Source organism: Nomascus leucogenys, chromosome 13, assembly GCF_006542625.1.
Source record: "Nomascus leucogenys isolate Asia chromosome 13, Asia_NLE_v1, whole genome shotgun sequence".
Taxonomy (NCBI): Eukaryota; Metazoa; Chordata; class Mammalia; order Primates; family Hylobatidae; genus Nomascus; species Nomascus leucogenys.
In genome coordinates, this window is record NC_044393.1 from 17,650,936 (window position 1) to 17,668,109 (window position 17,174).

The 17,174-nt window shown below is 44.7% G+C and overlaps 1 protein-coding gene across 9 annotated transcripts in view; it reads left to right on the forward strand.

Annotated features, from left to right (window-relative positions):
• The window catches only part of ELMO2 (engulfment and cell motility 2), a 66,542-nt gene that overhangs the window by 26,684 nt on the left and 22,684 nt on the right, over positions 1–17,174 (forward strand). For 4 of the 9 annotated variants that reach the window (XM_030825377.1, XM_030825378.1, XM_012511914.2 and 1 more), the window contains 5 exons: positions 11,501–11,628; positions 11,944–11,984; positions 12,436–12,508; positions 12,893–12,943; positions 16,835–17,016. In XM_030825377.1, coding sequence (XP_030681237.1) covers positions 11,551–11,628; positions 11,944–11,984; positions 12,436–12,508; positions 12,893–12,943; positions 16,835–17,016 — 425 coding nt within the window. In that variant the 5' untranslated portion in view covers positions 11,501–11,550. The remainder of the gene's footprint in view (positions 1–11,500; positions 11,629–11,943; positions 11,985–12,435; positions 12,509–12,892; positions 12,944–16,834; positions 17,017–17,174) is intronic. The other 5 variants (XM_030825379.1, XM_030825376.1, XM_003253680.4 and 2 more) reach the window with 3 other exon arrangements.

Below are 17,174 nucleotides of genomic sequence, written 5' to 3' on the forward strand. Positions count from 1 at the left end.
CTTCAGTTCAGGCCCCTCTCGCTTCCTGCCTGGACCGTTGCAGTGTCCTAAGTGGTCTGCCCGCAGGCACAGGGGCCCCTCTCCTGTCGGCCTTGCACAGTGCCCAGAGAAACCTTCCTTTTTTTTTTTTGAAACCTTTTTGAGACGGAGTCTCGCTCTGCCGCCTAGGCTGGAGTGCAGTGGCGCGATCTCGGCTCACTGCAACCTCCGCCTCCCAGGTTCCAGCTATTCTCCTGCCTCAGCCTCCCAGGTAGCTGGGATTACGGGCGCCTGCCACCACGCCCAGCTAATTTTTGTATTTTTAGTAGACACGGGGTTTCACCTTGTTAGGCTGGTCTCGAACTCCCGACCTCAAGTGATCTGCCCGTCTCGGCCTCCCAGAGTGCTGGGATTACAGGCGTGAGCCACCGCGCCCAGCCGAGAAATGCAGAGCAGATCTGGATACTTAGGGCCTGAAACTGGCCCGGCCTCCCACCCCTTTGTAGGGTCAGATCCAGAACCTCACCCAGGCCCTGGAGATCTGGTCCCGCTGACCTCTCCCAAGTCTGTCTACTCGTCCGTCCGCTTGCTCAGTGCTCCCCACACACTGGCCTCTTTCTGTTCCTTCTACATCCCAAGCTCTTGCCTTCCTTGGGGCCTTTTATTTAGTATTCCTCCTCCCTGGTCTGCTCTTCTTCCCGTGTCTTAGTCTTGTAAACTCTTCTTCATCCTTCAGATCTCCGCTTAAGCATCACTTCTGCAGGGGAGGCATCCCTGTCCCTGACTTTTCGACCAGCACCCCACTTTTATCACCCTGGGTACTTGTCCTTCACAACACTTGCACAACTGCAGTTTTACAAAGTATTGATATTTCTCTGTCCATCCCACCAGATTGTAAGGTCCACGAAGAAGGCAGTGTCTGGTTTTGCTTCATGTTGTATCTGTAGCATCTCACACAGGGCCAGGCAATATAAATATTTACCAAATAAATAAATGCAGGGTTTGAATTTGGCAAGAGGAAGGGGGTGTGACGTCCTACCTGTAGGGGAATGAAACTGACATTTGGAATGCTCTTTGTGTGCCAGGCTGTATGCTAGAGTGATGCTGCTGTCTAATAGAAACGTAATGTGAGTTATAGATATAATTTTAAATTTTCCAGTAGCCACATTAAAAAATGAAACAGCTGAAATAATATAATAATTATTCCAAATTATTATATTTGGAAAACAATATATTCCAAAATTATATTATTATAATCAATATTAAAACATTATTAATGGGATATTTTACGTTCTTGTTTTTTGTACTAAGTTTTTGAAACCTGGTTTGTATTTTACATGAAGGGCAGCCTGTGCCACTTTTCAAGTGCTTAGTAACCACCTGTGGCCAGGGATTGTGGCACTGGGCTGTACAGTGTCACACACTTTGTATACCCTCTAAAGTCTTTTGAGATAACTATTGTTATCTGCACTTTACTGATAGCGATAGTGAAGCTTCTAAAAGAGGTTGCCTGCCAGGGATAATTCTAGAGTTTGTAAGTGGAGGAGGTGGGTTTAGGACCTCATCTGTTCATCTTCAGTCTGGTCTTTCTATATATCTCACGCTGACTCTAGGAGGTACAGAGGAAGTTTGAGGGTACAGGAAGTCGGGACCAAACTTCTTTAAAAACTTCAATGTACAGCATATTCTAGCTTGTTCTGTGCTGAGATAATGTGTCCAGATGTAGCAGTACCACCTGCCAAGGTGGCTCAGCAAGAAGCATATTTGATGCAGTTGAAGAAAACCTTGCAAGGCATGTCCTTTGACCCGGTCACCATACCTCGGCCCAGCCTGGACTAAGTCTGGTCCCAGGACCTAGATAGAAAAACATACATACCATGCAGCATCTCAGAGGTGCTGGGAATAGTAGGCTTGAGTTTACAGCCTGGCTTCTCTCTTTATTTTTATTTTTATTTTTTTTTTGAGACGGAGTTTTACTCTTGTCGCCCAGGCTGGAGTGCAGTGGTGCCATCTCGGCTCACTGCAACCTCCACCTCCCGAGTTCAAGCAATTCTTGTGCCTCAGCCTCCCAAGTGGCTGGGATTACAGGCGTCCACCACCGTGCCTGGCTGATTTTTGTATTTTTAGTAGAGACGGGGTTTCACCATGTTGGCCAGGCTGGTATTGAACTCCTGATCTCAAGTGACCCGCCCACCTCAGCCTCCCAAATTTCTGAGATTACAGGCATGAGCCTCAGCACCCAGCCTACAGCCCCAGTTCAGCAATTGGTCACTGAGTATCTACCATGTGACCAGCACTGTTCTAGGCCATTTTTAGTGATTAGGCGGTGTATGTCATAGCCTTCATCTTCAGGATGCTTCAGGTACACTTGCAAAGACAAGACTGGATCACATAAAATGACTAGATGGTATGCAAGGCATCATGTGGTGTAATGAAGAGCCAGAATCACTATGGGCTAGAGGCTGCAAAGTGGCTGTCTTGGCCAAGCTGCATGATGTGTTTTTAAAAATGTTGGATTTAAACTCCTGTAGGCAAGGTGGTACTTTGCGGTGTTACAGACCCTTCATGGAGGCTGCTTGTTTTATTTACTTACCTGCTTGGCTGCCTAAGACATTTGAATTTATAACCCTATTAGGCATGCTATGCTGGTTTCATGTGAGTGACTAGAAAATATTTGTTGAGCACTTATTATTTGCCAGGCATTGTATTAGCTGCTGCTTTGGAACTGATCATAACATTTTCCAAAGTTCTTCCACTGGGAAATAGTAATAATAATAGTGGAACACCAACAAATGCTTTACCTTTTGTACTGACTTTTCTCCCGGACTGCCTTCACATATTCTCTCTCATTTTGTCAACAATACACAATATACCTGCCTAGCAGGTAGGGCTTACTGTGTTGGGGAAACGTGGTTTCAGAGCTTTTGCAGTTTCTTCAGGTTCACATGGTTAGAATTCTGCTATGCTTAGTGCTTTATTATCCCACTTGATGCTCACAACAGCTTTAGGGGGTAGGGTTGATGCTAATGCCTATTTTACAGGTAAGGAAATTGTTAGTGCTAGGATCCAAGTTCAGGCCTTTCCCACTCCAGAACACAGCTCCTAACTGTTAAGCTACAGTGCCTCACTAGAAGGCCAAAGTTGGAAGAGAGCTCAAAAACATCTAGTCCAGCCCCCCATGTAGATCAGGACCTGAGGTCCAGAAAGGCTTGTGCTTGTGGTAAAACTGTGCTGCAGGAGGAGGACTAAACCAGAAGTGGGGGCCTAGGCCTTGTTTTGTCCCTAACTGTGGCATGGCCTTGCCAGCTTCTCTGGACTTCAGTTCCCTTATTTATATAATGAAAGGGCTTGGCCTGATTTTACACTGAGAACAATGCTGTGCTGTTATGGTCGGTATTGAAGGAGTTCACAGCCCGAGATTTTAGTCATAACCCAGGACTCCTACCAGCACACCACACTCACTCCCTATCGAAGCTCCATCTCCTTGTGCAGCCACGGTTTTCTAAAGTTTAATTCTGAAGTTCATCTGTATTTTCCATCTCAGTTTCTGTTTCCTCTTATTTCCAAAAACTGAGGTAAGTGGTAAGTGGTTTGTAAACTCTATGACTTTTTGTAAATTCATCTCTTCGGTCATTGTAGTTAGGGATTTGGAAAGTTCTAGGCAATTAATAATCCTCAGTCAGTAGTGTTTTCACTCTCTTCTAAAGGCATTTAGGTCTGGAGGCACCCTGGAGGGAATTTTCCTGTGGAATTCTATGGACACAGCTATGTGGCAGGCAGTGTGCTGCAAACTGGGGGAAGAGTAGATGGGGGAATAGACTCAGGCTTCATGAGTCCTTGCCCTCAGGTTGTCACCTCTCCTGGAGCTGTGGGTCAACCCTGGTCACCTATTAAAATCATCTGGGAGTTTATAAATGACCTGGGGTGTGTGTTGATGGTGCACAACCAGCGTTGAGAACCACTGTTTCTTGGACTTTATCTGATCTAGAGCCTATGTCCCAGACTTGAACATACACTTGAACCATCCCAGGATCTTGTTTGAAGGCAGATTCTGATTGGGTGGGTCTGGGCTCCCAGGGATACTGCCGCTGCTGATGTGCATATCACACCTATCGTGGCCAGGGAAGAGACTGCACATACAGAATTGTAAATCAGTAGGATCATGAAGGTATGTACAAAAGACTGGGATCATAGATGAGGCTGCAATTAATTTTCCCTGAGGTGAGAGGATTAGGAAAGCCACATAGAAAAGTGATTATCTTAGCCGGGCCTTGAAGGTTGAGTAGAAGTTTGCCAGCTGGACAAGGAAGAAGAAATAATAGCACAAGCAAACATACAGACTCAGAAGAGCATGGTTTTTCAGGGAACAGGTGGTCTGGCGAGAACATGGCATCTGCAAAAGCGAATCTGAAAGCCAGTTACACCACAGAGCCACGGTGGAACTGGAGTAAGTTGAATGCTCTGCTAAGGAGCTTACTTAAGCACTATTCTTTAAGTATAGGAATACTACAGAAGGTGTCTATGCAGGGTAAGAGAAGACCCAGGCCGTTCTTACAGCAGAAATCAAGATGAAGAAACCCAAACAGTTCCCCTGCCCCCACACCCCGTCTCACCACACTTTTGCCTCTATGTAAGTTTGTGGCTTTTAACCATGTTTGAATGAGTCCTGTGTCTAACACACTTCAACAAAAAGGGGAAACCTCAGCTGCTGTTGGTATGGTGGTCCTTCCCAGGGTTTCCAGCAGTAAACATAAGAACCTTAATCTCTGCCGGTCAAATCCTCCCTTTTCTATACCTCAGAGTCTCATCCTCATTCAGTGGACTGAACTAAGGGAAGTTGAGTCACTTCTCAGATGAGAAGATTTCAGAGGGGGAAGCCTTTATAGAGATTGCGTTCTTGATTAGAAAGAGGGCGTGACTCCAACTTGCCTTCCTGATGAGGTTGCATTCTCTTGCAGGAAACATAAACGAAACTTACCCATGCCTCCTTCATCAAATCAAAAGCAAAATAACTGAACAAAAAGCACACATCCGTTCTTATCCTTAAAGGGATAGGGGGAAGGAGGAGAGCTGGAAACCTGGCATTCTTCATCCCAAATTCCTTACTAATAGGAGGGGATCATCTTTCACTTCCTTCCTTAAGATTGGGTTTCCAACCCTGCTCTCAGAATCCAGCTCCTCGAAGCAGCAGTCACTGCATGGGTGATTGATAAAGCTCCATGGGGCTTCTGTAACTGCTGATTTTATAATCACACCTTCTAGAAGCCACTTAGAGACTGCTCCATTGGAGACACTAATGTTCCTATTTTTCTCTACTTTTCCCAGCTCTATGTTTGAAAAACTGGCCTTTCATTCTTATGACTTATAGTAGAATTGTCATCAGGTCAGTGTGTGCCTGTCTCCTGTTTTGTAGCATTTTGAGGTTTCCAAATCATCCTTATATCTTTAATGCTTAAAGAGGAGTGGAAGGTAGAAGGGTGGAGAGTTGTTTAATCCGGAAGGGGCCCTCTGGGCCTGGATATGGAACTACAGCTCCCTTATGCTGGTGGTTTGCAATTGAGCTACACTACTACTGCTGAGTGGTGGAGCAAGAGGCTATTTATAACCCTGAGAATTTTGCAATGTTATTGAATTCCTTTGACCTAATTTCCACTTCCTTTCTAGAATGAAAATGAAGGGAGTAAGCAAACATGTGCTGGAAGGGTTCCCTATAAGGAGATCCTTTATCCTGGGAATATTATCTGGAGAACAGAATTATTTCTAGTCTCCTATCTCCTGATGTTTCTTTTCCATAGGGAGAAAGGCAGAGGGATGTTTTCCTCTTTCTTTTAACGTGAGTTAGGGGTGCTAACCGTGATTTTTCAGTAAGACTTATTCTAATGTTTGATATGAAAACAAGTTTTTTATTTTATTTTTATTTTTTAATAGAGACAGGATCTCACTCTGTCACCCAGGCTAGAGTTCAGTGACATGATCATAGTTCACTGCAGCCTCGAACTCCTGGGCTCAAGCAACTCTCCTGCCTCAGCCTCCTGAGTAACCAGGGACTACAGGCACACACCACCATGCCCAGCTAATTTTTATTTTTTGTAGAGACATGTCTCAAACTCCTAGCCTGAAGTGATCCTCCTGCCTTGACCTCCCAAAGCATTGGGATTACGGGTGTGAGCCACTGCCCCCAGCCAAAACAAACTGTTAAACAATGGAAATACTTTGTAGTTAGAGGGTATTGGGACACAGAGGGAACACCAGACAACCTGCACAGTTCATGCCTGTCCCTGTCTGTTTGGAGCCAGCCTGGTTCACAGGAGTGGAAGAAGTCAGAGCCATTGGGTTTAAGCAGACACAGGTGTTTACTGAGCCTTCACTGGACACCAAGTGCTGTGCTAGGTTATGAGACTGCAGAGTTATACCTGTCCTGGAGGAGGAGCTAGTGGAGATGCGTAAATATGTAACTGTAATAGAGTATGACAAAATCATACTCATTAACAGAAGTATGAACAGGATGCTGTGAGAACACTGAGGCCCCTATCCTATTTACTTTTGCCAGGGAAAGTAGAGAAAGCTAAGACTAGTACAAGGAGGAGGTAACATCTGAACTAGGCTCCGATGCTTGAATAGGAGCTCTTCTGACAGTCAGTAGGAGGAAGAGAATGTGCAAGGGTACAGAAGAATTAAAAGAACATGGCCTGCCTTATAGAAATAGCCCGCAGTCCAGGATGGCTAGATTGTAAAGGACCAAATAGCACATGAGGGAGTGTGGCCCACCTGTAGACAGTGGAGATCTGTCTTCTGTTACAATGGTGAGTTCTTGTTGTGAAGGTTTCTTAGCCTCAGTGTGCTTTGGTTTCAGATACACAAACCAGAAATCTCCACAAAGCACCTGCTGGGGGTCAGGTGCAGAGCCACCTGCTTTCTCATGGCTTTCCAGCAACACCAGACAATCTGGTATCAAATTCTGGCTGTGCCACTTGCTAGCTGTGTGACACTGAGCCTTCTACTTAACTCTTCTGTGCCTCCATTTTCTTATCTCTAAGGTGGGGATAATAACATACCACACAGCATGGCTGTGTGGATTAAATGAATTAATATATGTAAAGCCATTAAAATAGTGCCTTAGCATTATGTAATTGCTAGCTAATGTCATCATCTAAGGAAGTATTATATAGAGGGATGAGAACTAGCTTTGGAGTCCTAAGACCTAGGCTGGAGACCCAGTTCTGATGTGTTGGGTTGATTTATTGTTTTATTTCTTTTCTCTCCATTTTTTTTCTTTCCTTCCTTCTTTTAGGAGAGAGGTGTAGAAAGAGGTACATGGAGAACAAGTTTGTCAATCCATCCGAACTTCAGTTGCCTTACCTGTAAGATAGGAATGTTTTTCAGAGTTCTTATGAGTATCAACTATAATAATGATACAGAAGTGAGCAATCAACTATAAAGAGGCTACCTGGGCTGGGCACGGTGGCTCACGCCTATAATCCCAGCACTTTGAGAGGCTGAGGCAGATGGATCACCTGAGGTCAGGAGTTCAAGACCAGCCTGGCCAACATGGTGAAACCCCGTCTCTACTAAAAATACAAAAATTAGCTGGGCGTGGTGGTGAGTATCTGTAATCCCAGCTACTCAGGAAGCTGAGGCAGGAGAGTCGCTTGAACCCAGGAGGCAGAGGTTGAAGTGAGCTGAAATCATGCCGTTGCACTTCAGCCTGGGCGACAAGAGCAAGACTCCATCTTTTAAAAAAAAAATTTAAAAAAATAAAAATAAAGAGGCTACCTGTACGTTACTATTAGATATATGATTACTATGAAGTTACCATATAACCGATCTGTTTCAAACAAATCAGACTTATCTAGTGGGTAAGAGTAAACCAGAGCAAACCCATGGGTTTTGCTCTCATTAATTCAGCCATTGTTAAGTGCTTACCCAGTACCATCATCGTATGCCAGTGATGCTGCTGTCTACTCGGACCTCCATTTTAGAGTTCCTGCAGAGCTTGGGGGCAGCTGTGGTCTTAGGCTTATTAGTTGCAATGAGTAGAAACATAGACTAGCTTAATTTATAGGAGTTTTATTGGCAGGATACAGTGGACTTTCAGGTACCCCAAGCATAGGAAGTATAGCCACATAATCTGGGAAGTTAGCAGGTAATAGCTTTTCCCATCTCTTTCTGATTTCTGGCCTCAGCTCATTTAGATATTTATGGATTCCTCCTGCAGAATCACTTCCTCTGAAAGGCTCTTGGTTTTTTATTCTCCATATCTTTGGCTCGTGCGAATCTTTGGCTTGCCATGGTATTCGCTCTGAAGCTTACTATGATCTTACTTCTCCAGGGTCATTATCACCTTAGTCTGTGTCTTTTATTTGTTTGTATGTATATATGTGTGTATTTATCTATGATGGAGTCTCATTCCGTCATCCAGGCTGGAGTGTAATGGTGCAATCTGTGCTCACTGAAACCTCCGCCTCCTGGGTTCAAGCCATCCTCCCTGCCTCAGCCTCCCGAGTAGTTGGGATTACAGGCGCCCACCACCACGCCCAGCTACTTTTTGTATTTTTACTAGAGACGGGGTTTTGCCATGTTGGCCAGGCTTGCCTCAAACTCCTGACTTCAGGCGATCCACCCACCTTGGCCTCCCAAAGTGCTGGGATTACAGACATGAGCCACCACGCCCGGCCAGTCTGTGTCTTTTAAATTCAAGAGAAAGAACTGGAATAGTTCAGCTAAAGTTGGGTATTCACTTTGGTCCCATCAGTTATGGCAGGGTTGTGGAGAGTGTCATTCAGTTCAGAGAGGCTGCCTGGGTTTTGTGGGAAAGACAGAGTCACTGAGAATGGGGGCTTATTAATGTCTTTCAAATAGTTTGGTGGTTGCAAATCTCCATGCTTTAAAATATATATGAATTTTTGAACAGCCGAGAATCATTCAGGGCTAACTTTAATAAAGAGAGAGTCAATCTAGGATATGTCATATGGGGTCAAGAGAAAATAATAGCTATAACCTAATGAGCTTTATCTTATTTATCTCCAAAGACGGTGTTCAGAAAGGAGTTAAAAATCATGCGGTTTGTTTCTTAGCAGCACCATCGAAATTAAGGAAGGGTGTAACTTCATTTGGTAAGGACTTTAAAATGGGCATCCTCACTTGGATTTTTAAAATTCCACTTAAGAATCACGGACTTTTAGACTTAGAAGTCACCTGAGACATGCTTTAGTTCTACACTCACATCTTTTAATAGAAGAAAACTGACATGTATACATTGTGAAAGACCTAGGATTGGGTCCTGAGGCCTTTGGCTCTAAATCCAGTCACTTGTTTCAGCAGGGACAATTATCCCAGCCCAGTGCTCTTTCTGTTGTACCTTCTGTACCTGCTTATTTTAAAAATAGGAAGAAGCCAAACTAAACAAATGATCTAAAAAGTCATATTGTATAGTTCCATTTATACGAAGTACAAAAACAGGCAAAACTCATGGATGATGATAAGAAGTCAGAAATTCCCCTTTAAAGGACTGGAAGGATTGACGGAAAGAGGAAGTATGAAGTAATTTTCTAGGGTGATGAAAATGTTCAGTGTCTCGTTTTGAGTGGTGGTTATAGGAAGATGCATGTGTATATTTATATGATGTATATTTATATATACAAACATATGTATCCTTAAGCCCTCTGCATTTTATTGTATGTAAATTATATCTCAGTTTTTAAAATTGACCTCACAACCGTGCAGTCCTGTCTACTAATTGCAGCAGCTTTGCCGATAAGGATAAGGATGCATCTCTAGGCATCCAGAGATTGATGGCGCCACCCCTAGAACAAGAACTCCCTGTCTTGCTGTAACTGGAGCAGAGCATTCTCCCCAGAAATTATGCAGATAGGGCCAGTTTCTTTTCTGAGGTTTGTCGTGTGTCTAGGCACATAGAAATTACGTGTGAAAAATTCTGCCGTGAGCTGCAGAAGTTATGGAAGCTTTGGGGGCCATAAGGCCTACCCACTTCAATCCCTTTAGGCTGCGTTTAATTGCAGTGGACAGAAGTTGAGGCTGGCTCAGAGGAAAAGGGGAAAGCATTGGCCGAAGCCAGTCCACGTTCTGTCCCCACATTATGACTTACTAGCTGGGTGATCTTGGGCACTTAACAAAACACTGAGCTTTAGTTGTGCCATCTTCAAATGGAGGTGATGATCCTGTTCTGCCTAATTCATGGGGCTGCTGGGAGGACACAATAAGATAAGTGAAAGCACTTGGAAAACTAGTTCCTTTACATTGTCGTGTTCTGGAAATGCTGGCTTTTTATGACAGTAGATTTCTGAAGCATCCCATCCTGACTAGGAAATGGTCATGAAAGCATCCTCCTTTCTGAGCCTGGTGGGCTTGTGGGGGACAGGACTTTTACTCCTTTTCATCTAAGAGGTTTATATTTACCAGGCTGTGAGAACTGACGTCTGTGTTTGGGCTGAAAAATTGATAGCATACATGCATAATAGCCTCGTGACAGCTATGCTTTGTACGCCAGGAGAGGCAGGTGGTCCCCATTAGCGAGGCATGAATTGTGGGTGAATGGCTAAACCTGGAGGATGCAGAAAGGTCTTTTTCATTAAGAGAGAGGCCTCTCCTGGACCTGTAGTCAAGGAGTGTAAATATACATTGAAATAATCCATCAGCCAAGTGACTTCCCTTCGTCAGACCTTGGAGAGAGAATGCTTTAGTTACTGCTTGGAATACCAGTAAGCTATCAGAGTTGCCTAGGATACCAGTCACATGGGCCCATCTTCCAGACTTGCTCAAGATGATTTATTTTCCTTTATTTTGGAGACAAGTGGGGGAGGGGGTCAGAGGTACTTGCAAAGCCTTGTCCTTATAAGAGGGGCCCTTGTGTGAGGATATCCTTACCTCCCTCCACTTGAGTTGTCAGCCGCCCTTGCCCTTGGCAGCAGGGACGAAAATAGCATTTCCTGTCCCAGTTATCTTCCCCATTTTCTGATGTCGTCCCACACAGAGGAGGCTTTGCATTGTGTCCTTTGAGGGGAAAGGAGTGGCATCGATGAGTGCGGAGGAAGCAAGAGAGCATGTAGCTGGGCCCTGCTGACGCTGGGATCTTCCTAGGATGACTGCAGAAAGAAGTAGCCTGGCTCCTCCAGCTAACCACTCAACCAAGAAAAGGCTGTCTATTCTTATCTGTCTCAGAGCATATGCTTCTCTCCTCCCAAGGTCTCAAGACAGGAATTTGCAGCAAATACGTTCCTCTACCACTGAGTCTTCTTGACTCTTAAACTGAAGCACCACATTGGCACATCTTGCTACTGGCTGATCTATGGATGATAGATAGTTTGTCCCATTTCTTCTTGCTGATTTAATCTCAATAGACAAAACCCCAAGCAGAGGTTGTGGTATGATCTAGAAAAATTCAAACCAAGTAGTTTCTTGTGTTACTTTATGCAGTGTCTGTCTTCAGACTCTTGAGAACATGTAACAAGAGTGAAAAATGAAGAAATACTCTTTTTCCACCTTTCTGATTCTTTCTCCCCAGGCAGCCGTGTCTGTGTTTTTGTCTCGCAGAATTAGAGCCCATTGGGAAAGATGCCACCACCGTCAGACATTGTCAAAGTGGCCATTGAGTGGCCAGGTGCTAACGCCCAGCTCCTTGAAATCGACCAGGTATGCTCCTGAAGTGAGAAGCAGTGGTTCAAGGAAAGGCACCTGGGGAGTGCATGGCAGAGGACATCTTGAGGGATGGGGACCACCGGCATCAAGAGTAAGAACCAGCAACAGAAAGGCTAAGCTTTGGGCCTGGCCCATCCTAGGGAAGGTCGGTCACCATGGCTTGGGAGAGGCTTCCTCTTCAACAAAAGTTATTAGGAAAGAAGTTCATTCCCATGCCCCAGCTTGACCCTGCTTGGCAGCCCTCTTGTCAGAACCTTGGCATGAGTAGGATATTGCTGCTGTTGAAGGCTTTCTCTCTCTCTCTTTCAGAAACGGCCACTGGCATCCATTATCAAGGAAGTTTGTGATGGGTAGGTTGAAACGGACCTCGTTTTCAACAGTGGCAGCTCCGACTGAAAGAGCACTGCCACACCTTGAGGGGAGTTGTGGGAAGGATCTCCAGTTAGGCAGGTCCTCAGCGTGGGGGTCTTGGGAATCATTGTCTTGGGAAGGAAGTACAGTTGACAACCATACCCCTAAGACGTTTATACTTCTTAATTTTTTCCTTAAAGTCTAGCATTGCCCTATTGAGGTAGGATCTGAGACCCCTCCTCAGTTCCGCGCACCTCCTTTTGTGGTGCTCATCTTTACAAAAGGCTGAGGCCATGATTTTTTCAACATGACAACCTAAAGCTTTGTTTTTTTCCGCTGTATTCCAAATAGGCCACCCAATCCCTTGAGCAACTCTATTGAAAATTACTTATGAGCAGCTTCTGGACAAGAGAGTGGCCAAGTGGGATATACTGTTTTTCTCTTGCATAGGTGGTCGTTGCCAAACCCAGAGTATTATACCCTCCGTTACGCAGATGGTCCTCAGCTGTACATCACTGAACAGGTTAGTACAGGGAGAGGCAAAATCAATATGGGCCTTGCTTGGAAGTAAACGACCCAAGGAGACAGCACTATTTATCTTCACTCAGCATCCAGGTAGCTTCCATGTGTTGGGTAAAGAGTCATTCTCTGGACAGACTGGGAAACACCAGCCCTTGTTCTTCCCTAGTGGCTAGAAAAAGGTGGCTTTTACTTCCTGAGTGCCCAGGGTGCTAGAAGAGGATCTTAGAAGCTCTTTGCCAAGGAATAAGCAGGAGAAGAGGGCCCAACTGAAGAGCCTCAGTTACATCTACTGTAAAAAAGACAAAACATTATTGTTGATTCAACTTGCTTGTACCACTTTAACATTTTATCTTAGTTACATTTTTGTTTGTTTTTCACTACCCAGACTCGCAGTGACATTAAGAATGGGACAATCTTACAACTGGCTATCTCCCCGGTAGGTATTCTTCCTTCCTTAGGAGTTTATTCATGTCACAAACAAATATGAGCAGCTACCATGGGCCAGGCTCTGTTCTAGAAATAAGGACTCTGGAGATAAGAAAGTCAGTCTTTTTGTATCAGGAAATAGTACAAGAAAATAAGTCTGCTTGGTTCTCACCACCTAGTGGGGAGTAAACAAATGCAATAGAAGGCCTGTCTCAAGGGTCTTGAGAGAAAGTTGCTTAGGGAGCTGTGGGAACTCACAAAGGGGACCATCTAACTCAGCCTGGAGATTTCCAGAAAGTCTTGCCAGAGAAGGGATCACTTAGCTCAGATGTTAAAAGGATGAGCAAGAATTAGCTAGAGAAATAAGAAAAGGAAAAGTATTCCAATCAGAGAAATCAGCATATGCCAAGGCACAGAGGTATGCTGTGTTTGGGAAAAGCAGGAGTGCTGGATGGCTGGAGGCTTGTAGCAGTCATTGAGAAGCCAGATATTCAAGGTTTCTTGATGGCCTACTCATAGGTTTCAACTCTGTCCAGAAGGAAACTGGGGACATTGAAGAATTTTAAGCAGGAAGATACGTTATGTTTAGATTTTAAGTTTTAGAAAGATCACTTTAGTGACCATGCGGAAGATGGGCCTTAAGAAGAAGGTTGGTGGTAGTAGGAACCTTTGAAGAGGCTAACAAGGAATGTTAACAGCCCAGTGAAGGCAAATGGTAATGGAGATGAAAGGATGGATATGAAGAGTATCTAGGAGGTAAGCTTTATGAGTATGGTGATATGCTGGATGTGGAAGGAAAGGGGAGAATGGAGGATGACCCTGGTTTCTGCAAGAGCAGCCCTTAAAGGTCACTAAGGACGCAACGAGAAGGGTAGAAAGAACACCAAGAATGTGAAGTGACTGAGGAGTTTTGGACAGGGAGAGTGTCAGGACTGAGGAAAGTATGGTCTGCAATTTTTAATAAGCAGAGAGATTTAGTAAACTGAGAGCAGAAAAGCTGTCTAATGACTTGGGAGGTTAGAGGACACTGGTGATACTCATAAAAAAGTTATGGTGGGGAGGTCAGGTGGCCAGACTGAAGTGGGTCAAGTAAAAGAAAGGTAAAACGGTAAGGACTTTGAGTCTACTGCTGTATCAAGAAGCTTGGTTTTAAAAGAAAACACAGAGAAGGTGATAACGCGAAGGGGACGTGGAGTCAAAAAGATGTGCTTTTTAAAAGCAGGTAAAGCATTCATGTGTTTCACAAATCAAAAATTTTCACAGAGATGTAGCCTGAGGTCTCCCCGCAACTCCTGTCCCCATCTGCCCAGTTCCCCACCTTTCTCACCCTTCGTGGTGGCTGTTTCTGTTGCAGTTTTTTATGTGCCCTTAAGAATGTGTTCAGATGGAAGAGAGGAAGGTTGAAGGTGCAGGAAAGCAGGTAATCAATAGAACAGGACCTTAGTGGACCAGGAGAGGAAAGACTCAAAGCCCAGGTAGAGGGAATCACTTTGACTGCTAGGCCCATGAGGAAGACAGCCAATATGGTTGCACCTTTGGTTACATTTGTAGAAGGGCAGCTAGAAAATTAAGGGCATGATGGCACCTCTTTTCTTGGTGCAGAGAGAGACTGGTTCATCTGAGAGGAGGGGAGGTATGAAGTGATATCAGCCAATGTTTACTGAATGCCTGTATTTTGCTAAATACTTTGTGTAATTAAATCATCTAATCTTTACAGACATCCCATGAGATAGGTACTCTTGATAGCCCCATTCTGTAGGCAAGGAAACTGAGGCTTAGAGAGGTTAAATTACTTGCCACTTGTCACACAGCTAATAAAGTAGCCAAGCCCGCTCTCAGACCCAGGTCTGTCTGACTCTAGGCCCATATTCCTCCCATCATGTTGTTCTGCCTCCCCCTCTTCTCCTGAACTCCTCTCATCTTAAGGACTTCATTCTTCCCTCCTAAGCTCTGGTAATTTAATATGACAGCCTGGGAGATACTCACTTTTATGGAAGTGCCGACACATTTCACAGACCTCTTGCACAGTGTAGTTGACTTTCCCAGAAGCACATCTCTCTGGAGCGGGAGGCAGCAGCCCAGAAATGCTGTCTCAGGAGGAAAATTGACATTTGGAGTTGGAGGTTTCTAAGTGGGATGCAGACCAGTGCTCTTCAGATTGTTCTATGTTATGACCTTTTCCCGTGGCACACATTTTCTCCACTGTAGAGATATTGAGGGCTTCTGTATTGCAGACAGCACTGTGCTTTGAAGGGCCAGCTTTGTAATAGTAAAAGAGGAGAGGCAAAGGGGAGAGGGCCAGCAGGCCTGACTCCTTGGCGGCAGCAGGAATTGGGCTCCAGTCACTTGCTTAACACTGAGAAAAAGGAAAGAAGACAGGAGTGTTTTTGCTCTTAAGTCTCTTGCTTTCTAGTGGAGAACATTAAATTAACACCCAAAAAACAGAGAATGATGAAACAATAAATTGTGAGGCACTATGTAGAAACAAGCTCAGCAGAAGGAAAGCCCAGTGAATGCTAGAGGAGGGATTTTAGCCGCAGCTTGCAGAAAAGGTGGCAGGCATCCTGCTAGGAAAAGTTCATGTGCTAGGAGGAGGTTTTGTCCTCACCAGCCTTCATTTTCAAAAAACAACTGGGAAATTGTTTCTGGCTCCTTGATGTTCTTAAAGTTTCCCCAGAACTATCACTTTGAGGAACAATCATATGGATTTTGAGAGAAAGTTTTTAAAAAATTGCCAGGCTTTTCACATTTTAGGATTAAAAGGGACCTTAGAGGACATCAGATTAAATTCTTCACCCAATGCAAGAATCCCTTCTACAGCGTCTCTGACAGATGGTTGTCCAGATTCTCCTTGATTGCTTCTGGTGACAGGGAGCTTAATACCTCAAGAGAAACCTCTTTTGCTGTCTAACAGTTTTATAAATTTTATTTTATTTTATTTATTTTATTTATTTATTTATTTATTTTTTGAGATGACGTCTCATTCTGTTGCCCAGGCTGGAGTGCAGTGGCATAATCTTGGCTCACTGCAGCCTCTGCCTCCTGGGTTCAAGCAATTTTCCTGCCTCAGCCTCCTGAGTAGCTGAGATTACAGGCGCATGCCACCATGCCCAGCTAATTTTTGTGTTTTTAGTAGAGACGGGGTTTCATCATGTTAGTCAGGTTGGTCTCGAACTCCTGACCTCGTGATCTGCCTGCCACGGCCTCCCAAAGTGCTGGGATTACAGGTGTAAGCCACTGTGCCTGGCCAATTTTATTTTATTTTTTATTTTTGAGAGAGTCTTGTTCTGTTACCCAGGCTGCAGTGCAGTGGTGCAGTCCTAGCTCACTGCAACCTTGAATTCCTGGGCTCAAGCAGTCTTCCCACCTCAGCCTCCTGAGTAGCTAGGACTACAGGTGTGCACCACCACACCTGGCTCATTTTAAAAATTTTTTTGTGGAGACAGGGTGTCACTCTGTTGCCCAGGCTGGTGTCTAACTCCTGGCCTCAAGCAATCCTGCCTTGGCCTTTCAAAGCCTTGGGATTACAGGCATGAGCCACTGCACGCAGCCAGACAGCTTTAATAGAAAACCTTCCTCTATTAAACCAGTATCTGTTTCTCTGTGACTTACCATCATTAGTGGGCCTCCCAGATGTCTCCAGTATTCCCTTGGTAGGAATTTTTTAAATCCATAGACCAAACTGGTACAGAAAAGATGCAGATAACTACAGATTGGTTTTGGCATACTAATAACTCCCTGATTGATTCCACAAACATTTATTTAGCAACTCCTAAGCAGTGTGAAAAAACTAGTTCTGTCTCAGGTTTGGATGTCCACAGAAGGGCCTCTGTGAGCTATCCACAGAGTAGTAACCTGCTCCAAGGAGCAGATGGCACATATCTTGTCCCTGGCCTCCTAGTCCCGGGCTGCACGCCAGCTGATGGAGAGGACCCAGTCATCCAACATGGAGACCCGGCTGGATGCTATGAAGGAGCTGGCCAAGCTCTCTGCCGACGTGACTTTCGCTACTGAGTTCATCAACATGGATGGCATCATTGTGCTGACAAGGCTCGTGGAAAGTGGAACCAAGCTCTTGTCCCAGTGAGTATGACTAAGGTCTGGTTCCAAGGACTTCGACAATTTACTACATCCCACAGGGCATCCTAGTCTCATTTCCCTTGAGTCAAATAAGGAGTTTATTGAATACCACCTGTGTGCAGAGCAGTGTGCCAAGCACTAGAGTCCATACCGAGAGATAC